General features: G+C 42.9%; 1 protein-coding gene across 1 annotated transcript in view; it reads left to right on the top strand.

The window, feature by feature from the left end:
* The first annotated feature begins 342 nt into the window (after nt 1-342).
* LOC125921277 (calsyntenin-2-like) overlaps nt 343-9,084 on the top strand; it is a 268,402-nt gene continuing 259,660 nt past the window's right edge. The window contains exon 1 of the mRNA XM_049628730.1: nt 343-462. Coding sequence (XP_049484687.1) covers nt 411-462 — 52 coding nt within the window. The 5' untranslated portion in view covers nt 343-410. The remainder of the gene's footprint in view (nt 463-9,084) is intronic.

Below are 9,084 nucleotides of genomic sequence, written 5' to 3'. Positions count from 1 at the left end.
TCTTCTATGGCTGTTGATAGCAAGGGCGCTCCTAAAGAAACATCCTATATACTACACCGTCTTAGAGTCTGCTTCCTAGGAAATCCAACTTGTGACAACATGGTATGATTCAGCCCTAGCATAGAGTATAGGGGCTGAACCCATAGACAGCTTTAATGACAACAACAAAAGAATGGCAACAGTAGGGTCAAGCATACAATACTGATCTAGTTTTATTTACGCAGCATCTCCTGCTCCTTCTTAAAAAGGGCCTCCTTCCTGGTGGTGATGTCGCTGACATAAGATTGTGATGAATGCAAGGCCTGTGTCTGCCCCTGTGCCTCTCTTGGTGGTAGACACGGGCCTGGAGACACAGCACATGCTCAATAAGTGCTTGGGCAACATTTACCAGCTTGGTCTCAGAAGATCAGATGGAGATCAAATTCAGGAGAATTTGCCTATCAGCGTGTGCAGAAGAGACCTGTGAGTGGCTGCCGCTGAAAATAAGGGGCTTGGGGATACTCTTGGCCCATAAAATAAGGTCGTGTAGGAAGAGGCCCTAGAAAATGGTGGGTGAGAAGTGTAAAGCAGGGCTGGAGAGAGAGCAAGGCAAACCCAGGAAACGTAAGGTGTCAGAGGAGACGAGGCAATAAGTGGGGGCCAAAGGCAAGTGGAATTATGAAGTGAAAAGCCTGTGTGCCAGGCTGAGTGTGATCTTTATATCCAGGGTGATGGGGGCTGCTGGAAGGAGGGGAACAGGTGTGGTCCAAATTGTGTTGTAGAGGCTACTCTGCCTGCAGCAGCGAGGATGCCTTGGAGGGTGCAATATGAGAGATGATTGGAGGCAATTGCCACAAACACTTCCACGGGCAGTGACGGGGGGCGGGGCTTGGCCTGGGCAGTGGGCATGGAAAGCAGAAACCCAAGAGACATTTATAGGAGGGATGATATGTAGACAAGGTAAAGGACAGATTAACAGATGGGAGAGGGAGGAGTTGAGGTGGATATCTAGGTTTGGATCTTTCCTCATCTCTTTGCCTACCTAGCTCATCATGCAAGACCTGGCTGAGGTCCAGCCCCACCTCCTGAATGCCTGCAAAAGTAGGTTCATTATTGACTTCCTCTTCCTCTGAAGTTGCTGCAAAACTGTATCTGAGCTCTCCAGTTACACAGTTAGAATTCCGAATCCTCTTTTCAATTTCTTACGTTGTTGGGAGCTTCTCCGAGCATGAAGCCATCCTCTGTCTCCCCATCACACACACTAATTCTATACTTCTTTGTTCAGTGGACCACACTTGGGTCTCTCTCAGAGTCTCTTCCCATGCTGTTCTCTCTTCTGGAATGTCCTTCCATCTCTCTCAGCTTTCAGGTCTTAGTTTACCTATGTCACTTTAAAAAAAAAATTTTAATGTTTATTTATTATTAAGAGACAGAGACAGAGCATGAGTGGAGGAGGGGCAGAGAGAGAGAGAAAGACACAGAATCTGAAACAGACTCCAGGCTCTGAGCTGTCAGCATAGAGCCTGATTCAGGGCTCCAACTCACAGACCATGAGATCACGACCTGAGCTGAAGTCGGACGCTTAACCGACTGAGCCACCCAGGCGCCCCCCCTATGTCACTTTTGAATGGTGGTCCCTCCCAGCACTCCCACATAGGTCACTTCCCTCTGACATATATCCTCATAACATCTTATACTTTTTTTTTAGCATTTACCCAAATTACTAGTGTAATTACGTAGTGCTGTATCTCCAACACCTAGCCTAGCCCCTCCCCACTTATCATAGTTACTCATTAAGTAAATATTTCTTAAGTGAAATTGTTTCTTGTGCACTACACTGTGTACATGGGCAGTGGGAATTCACATTCCATTAGCCTGGTCTTATTTGTGGGTGGAAGCCATTTTGCAAGTTACTTTCTGTGAGATGAAGCTACTGCCTCCCTCTCCCCCAACGCCCTTGAGTAAGCAGCCCCCATTTCATACAGGTTTGCTTTATAGCTAATTCCCTTCCCTTATGCTTTAGGAAATCCCATTTTCTCCCATTCCTTACTCAGTCAAGTTGGACATAATCCACATCTCCAAGACATAAATGCTTCATGAATCCGAGAGATACCTCTGGAGAGCCTGTTATGCACAAGCCCTGGGGACAGGCCCTGAAGCCAAGATTTGTCCCCACATGCACTAACTTCAGCTCAAATGTTCCGAAAGGAGGCCTGAACTACCTGTGACTGGAGCCACATTGGCTGTGGAGCTTGGGTGCCTGCCTGGTTTATGTAGTGTCTCAGAGAGCTTGCTTTGTGAGGATTTTAGAATCGCATGCCAGAACACGGTGTGGGGCTTGTTAAACTCCTGTAGAAGAGAAGATGAGGTTCCAGCTTACACTGTTGAGAGAAAAGGTCCTGGCACCTTGTCCCCTGTATGCTCCTCTCAGCTTCATTTCTGGTCCCTGTTGCTCAGACTGTGTAGACAGAGGCTGTTTCATGAAGACATGGGGGTAGAGGAGCAGGTGCACTCATTGGCACGGTGAATACAGGGTGCTGCCAGGCAGTTAAAAAAAAACAAATCACCCTACATAAAAGCATGGGGATGCTCTGCCTTTGACTGTGTCACTCCTTAGGGCTAGAGTCACCTACCTGTGGTAGGAATTTGTCAAGAGCTCTGGCTTGGAGCTTCAGCATTCTGCCCAGCAGTGGTAAACAGAGAGCTCCCCTCTACAGTGCTGAGGTAGGCTCTGCTAACTGGTCTCCACCAGCTCAGACCATGGATGCTATGGAAAGAGCTATGGGGCCTGAGTGTACCTGTGTGTGTTTGTGGGGCCAGGGGCCAGGGCGGGGCAGGGATGAGATTAACAAATCAAGGCACAGGTAAATCAAATAGACCAATTTCAAAATCATTACCTCACCCCTGAATTCCTTCTTGGAGAGCCTCATCCTTTGGAGGCTAAAAGACATTGAAAGTTCTCAGATTCTCTTTGCTGGAAATGGGAGCCTTGAAATGGAGAGTGTCTGAGCATGATCCATCACTGGTGCCTTGGGGACAATAGGGAGGGAGGAACAGAGGAGAGTGATGGCAGCATGGGAGATGAGAGAAACATCATGGTGGACATGGGGCTTCCCATGTAAAGAAGGGATTTACAAGAAGAAAGGGGCTGGTGTCAGAAAGACATTTTTCTGATCCCACTGATAGTTAGGATGGGTGCTAGTTCATTTACTGACCCAGCACGTATTTACTGGTGCCTTCCATGGGCCAAACACTGTCTCAGCTGTGGAGAAACAGTGATGGACAAAACAGATAAAGCCTCTACTCTCAGGGTTTCTATTCCAAAGGGGGCTGATAGACCATGAAAAAGTCAAGAGTTACAAAGGGTAATTTCAGGTGTGATCATTATAATGCAAAGAATCAAGGTGTGATAGGATGAGTTGGGCGGTGAGAAGATACTTCAGTGAGAAGATATTTTGAGGTCTTCTGGGAGGGTTTATTTGAGGTCTAAGCTGAGGGCTGAATGATGAGAAGGGACTAGTCATCTCATAGTGGGAAAAGCGTTCAGGCAGAGGGAACAGCTAGTATAGATACCTCAAGCTAGGGCTAAGCTTGGTAAATCTGAGGAGCAAAAGGGAAACCACTGTGGCTGGGGCAGAGTGGGTGAGGAAAAGTGGTGGGAGATGAATCAGGAATGGATATTCTAGACTATAGGAAGAAGTTCAAATTTTGTCTTAAGTGTGGTGGGTAGCCTTGAGAGGCTCTAAGCAGAGATGCCCATGGCCTGCTTTATTATCAGATTTGCATTTTGAAATCATCACTCTAGAAACTCTGTGGAAAAAGGATTGTAGGGGACAAGGGTGAAAGCATGGAGGCAAGTTGGAGGGTTCTTTGTGAATTTAATCAAGATATGGTATTGACTGGGGATGGGAGATTGGCAGGTGGGAGAAGAGAAGTCCCACATTCTCTTATGTTGGTATAGAAATGGCAGAACCTACTGATTGGTTAGTGTGGACAAAGAAGGACTGTTGGTTGGTGAAAGGCAGGAATCAAAGTGCCTCCTGGGGTTTTTGCTTGAATAGCAATAATGGTACCATTTTCTGAGGGGAGGAACAGGCCTGGGAGGGAAATCAGAAGTTACCTCCTATTCCCACGTGGCAGCCAGAGGTGAGGGTTTCCTGAACATTTGAATGGGAATGATAAATTATACCTGGTCAGGGACTCATCTTTAAGAAAAGAGCATGCAACTCAGATTCAAAAGCTTAATTCCTTGCTTTCTTCCAAAGCCAGAGGCTGGGTCTAGGGCACCCTGAGTATGCCTAGGAATTCTCTTTGCATTGTGCATTGGAAAACCCTAGAGGATAATAGCTAAATGACCACCATGCAAACATACCTTCAATCTAATTCATTACGCATTTGCTGAGTGCCCATTATCAATGATTCTCACAGTCATGGAATAACTAGTAAGTCAAGGGATTCCAAAATTCTGGGACAGAGGCATGAAGGCTCACTGTACTATGATTATGATCTGTCTCAAAAACAATTTCCAAAATTGTTAGGCCTGAGATATAAGAGTAAGAAGCTGATTTTATATCCTTATCCATGCTTTTTCTTTCTCTTTTCTTAAAACAGATTTAATACCAACCCTCCTGGAGACAATCTTATTTACCTTTGTCTTGTCCTACCTTCTCAGCATAGATACATAGGCTGGATATATAATGTTCTTTGCATTCTGTAGCTCCCCCATTCATTATCCATTACTTCTCCTAGCAGAGAGTTGGCAAATGAGTTTCATCTTATTGATTAGATTTGCTTTTATTGATTTATAGAGTTTGCTAAAAACATTGTGTTGGGAAAGAGTCTGAGGTCATGCCCAGACTCAGTGGTATTGATTACCCATGCGCCTCATGGACATGAGAAGAGAGGTTCTGTCCACTTGTTCCAAGATGTCCTAATTACATTTTACCTATGTCAACAAACCCCAGATATTTCTAGGAATATACTTCTCCTCAGTTTCATTGTTCATGCCTAGAATAGAGCTCTGTACATCATAGGTTCTAAGTAAGTATATATTGAATGAATAAATAAAGTTATTGAATGACTAAGTGAATAAATAAATGAGAGAATTTTTTTTTAAAGTTCACTCTGTGGGGGCTGAAAGCACGATCAGGCACCTTGTGTGCCTGGCAGTCAAGAGAAAGTGTCTCCTAAACTTCCAGCCACAGGGCAATTAATGAGGGCCCCAGCTGCTAGGTGTTGAGACATCTTGGCTCTGAGGCCATGCCTTCCATAGGCTGTTTCCAGCCAATGACTGAGTGTGGGGATACTGGAGGATCCTGGGACAAACTTACTCCTGAGAGACATGGGATCTGTTTGACTGCTGGCTCTGAGATGAAGATGGCCTAGGGCCTCAGCTTTATCAAGTTCCACTTAGATTTCATGACAGAATAAGACTCCTTCACCCAGTCTTCTCTTTTCTCCTGCATGGGACTTAAGCTTGCATTAAGGTCTGAAATCATGTCCAGCCTCCTCTTGCCCTTTTCCACTTTTCCCTCATTCAAGTATTTTCCCTTGTAAAATCCTTGCATGTTTAATCCCATCTTGGTTTTTTGTTTTCATTTTTTTGAGGGCCTGGACTGACATGTCCTGCTGACATCAGAAGAGACCAGGACTCTGGGCAGCAAGGGAGGGCTTGCTCATGTCCTTTGTGAAGTAGAGTGAGTTCCTGGAAAAATGTCCAATGGGAGGAAGCATCACTGTTGAGAAATCCAATCAATCCTTATAAAAAAAAATGAGAAAATGATGTTGAGAATTAACATGTAACTGTCTTTATAAATGTCTCAATTTTTGCTAATATACAGGACACCAAATAATCCACTATCAGTGGCATGATACCCATCTTAAATTCAATATAATGAGCTCTGCATAATTAATTCCATTTATCATTCTGTGTTCCTAAGAATCTTTTAGCCTCTCCCAACCCTAAATCAGTTCATTGGTAGTGCATTTGTATTTTGTTGCAGATAATATGCATGTCTTCTTTCTCATCCAAATGTCCTGTGACAATGTGATTCCATAAGATAGGAGTTACTTTTCCTCCTGTGACCTACTCAATTCCATGTAATTCTTCTTATAACATGCTGCACTGCTCCAGGCCATTGTTTATCTTCTGCCAATTTCCTTTATAGACCTTGTCCATCTTTTCTCTTTGTTTTTCTTTTCCTTGTTTCTTCCTTGTTCAGTTATCCCCAGAAGTAGTGTTGGTATATGTGGAAACCAGCATTCTCTTGATCGATCAAACGTTATTCAGAAGTAAATATGTCCAAACCAGAAACGTTGGTTAAGAGAATTTATATTTGGGGAAGCAACATTGTGCATGGGGTCTTCATAAGATAATTGACACAAGCAGAAAGAGCGTATTCATTCATTGAGCTTTTAACACACATGTGTTGACTACCCACCATGTGCCATGCTCCCCCGCTTCCACAGCACCCAGGAGACCAGGGCTCTCACCCATCTCTTTTGGGAAGGATGCCTTAAGTAAGCATTGGGAGACTCTTCTAGCTGGCAAATACCTGTTCTATTTACTGCTAGGAGAAACTGACACCTTTAACAGTGGAGTTACCCTTTAAAATCACTAAGATCATGATTTCTCTTTTGAGACACACTGGTTGCCTCTCAAACACTCTGAAAATTCAGAGTACAGATTTATTTCAGAAATTCATCACGATGCTTTTAACCTTTGATGCCTTTTGCAGGAATGATTTATGAAGTTTGTTTCTTTTTATGGCGGCTTCTCCAACCAGGTTGCAAGAGATATAAGGACTGTGATTTCAGACAATTATTCTCTTGACAGCATGCGCTCAAGTTCATACAGCAAGAGAAGATGCTTCTCTTGCTTTTTCCAAAAGAATCTGAAGCTCTGTTCTCTGCCCGGTATAGCAACAATTGGTGTGCAAGCAGTTCAGTCAACCAGTTGCTTTTCTTTCACATCCAGAACCAGAGAAAGGACTGATCTTGTCACTATATTGATCAACTTTCCTCCAACTGAGTTGAATCTAAGAATTGATTATGTGAATCTCGCCTTGACAACTTTAGATATCTTTTCTTTCTCTCCCTCTCCTCTATATCCTTGTTCTCTCTCTCCTCTGTCTTCTCCATTCACATCTGTTCTTTTTATTTATACATAAAGAGTGAGTATCATGCTGTGAGTCCTTTGCCAGGTCATAGAGCAAATTTGTTTGGTCTCAAAACACTTTAATACTCATATCATTGAAAATCCCAAAGAGTTCATGTTTTTGTGGATTATGCCTATAGCTGTTTATTACATTATTAATTACAGCTGATACAATTTAAAATATGCTTTTATTGATTCAGTTAAAATAATAATAAACCCATATGATATTGACAAAAATACTTTCTCTTAAAAACAACTATGTTATCCAAAGTAAAAAAATAGTGAAGAGAGTGCTATTGTTTTATAGTTTTGCAACTGTCTGACTTAATAGAAGAGAGCTGAATTCTCTTATCTGCTTCTGCATTTAATCTGTTGTGGTATCATGTTATATAACCTCTGGAAAATTCCATAGGGAATGAGAGCAAAGGAATCAAATAGTATCTCAGTACTTTTATGAATATAGTTTTGACTTTGTGAAACCTCAAGGGTCTTAGGGACACCCAAGAGTTCCTGGGCTGTACTTTGAGAACTGCTGTACTAGGGTTAGAGATACAGACACGGAAAACCCAGCATCTTTCCCCACCATCGGCTAGAGGAAAGACACAAAGGATATTTACAGCCCGGTATAGTACTTACTGTGCTAAGGATAGGGATGGGGCTATGGGAGCACAAAAAGACATAATTCAGTCTTGCGTGCATCCTCATGGGTGGAGGGAAAGGGGAGGCTCAGTGAATACTTACCTGAGTCACTGGTGCCTGAGCTGAGCTGAGCAGGTGATACTGTAGACATTTAATTGCAAATGGAACAACCCTGTCTGAAACCCTGCCACTCAGGGCTGATCATGAGGGTGACCTAAGGTATTTAGCTTGCAGCTTTATTAGGATCATGTATTTGGTAGTGGTGGAGGGGAGGCTTTTTTTTCTTTTTCCCTGTCCTCTACTATCGATATCCCACAACTTGCCAGAAAGGAGCCAGATAGTCCACATAAATAAGAAGTGAGATTGGCCTGCCAGTGCTTTCTTTTGGAAGCAATGAGAAGCAGATGGGCATTTTGCAGTGAATATACTCTAAACCAGATAATTGCCATTCATTGTTCTGAACATCTTGGAATCTAAGGCATGAAATGGAATTTGCAATAAAAATGTATCACACATTTCCTATCCTCTGGAACAAAGTTGATATCATAAGCCACAAAGGTTTTATTTATTAGTTTGACAGTAGAGAAACAAAACTATGGTGTTTCTATCTGAGGTTAAAAGGAATTTACAGTGTCACATCAAATCCTTTCCCTTATTTTTGAATATAACATTTTAAAAAATTATTCAGTGAGTGTGATGGTTAGTTTTCTTTGTCTATTTGGCTAGGTTATAGTATCTAGTTATTCAATGAAACACTAATCTGGGTGTTGCTATGAAGGTATTTTGGAAATGTGTCTAACATCTACAATCAATTGGTTTTAAGTAAAGGAGATTACCCTCAATAATGTGGGTGCACCTCATACAATCAGTCAAAAGGCTTTAAGAGCAAAAACTGAGTTTTCCCAGAGAAGAAGAAATTCTTTGTCAAGACTGTAGCCTCAACTCCTGCCTGAGCTTTCAGCCTGCAGACCTGCCCCATAGATTTCAGATTTGCCAGCCCCCATAATCGTGCAAGCTAGTCCTTTTATATATGCACATATACACATACAGACATGTATACACACATATGCGTGTTATGTATATGTACATGTATTTATCTATCTCTTTCTATCTCCTATTGGTTCTGTTTCTCTGGAGAACCCTGATTGTTGTCCCATCGATTTCATTCTTGGCTATTTTGTCCCTTTGTGCTCCCCCAGGGCACTTGATCCAAGGCTGGACCCACAGGAGATGGAAGCAAATGTGCTGTTGCATTGACCTCTGGGCAGGGGGAAGAATAACCCGTTGGGGTGGGACTCTCAGTTCCTCCA

This window comes from Panthera uncia, chromosome C2, assembly GCF_023721935.1.
Source record: "Panthera uncia isolate 11264 chromosome C2, Puncia_PCG_1.0, whole genome shotgun sequence".
NCBI lineage: Eukaryota > Metazoa > Chordata > Mammalia > Carnivora > Felidae > Panthera > Panthera uncia.
Note: the sequence above shows the minus strand (reverse complement) of the source record. Positions and strands in the feature narration are given on the sequence as shown.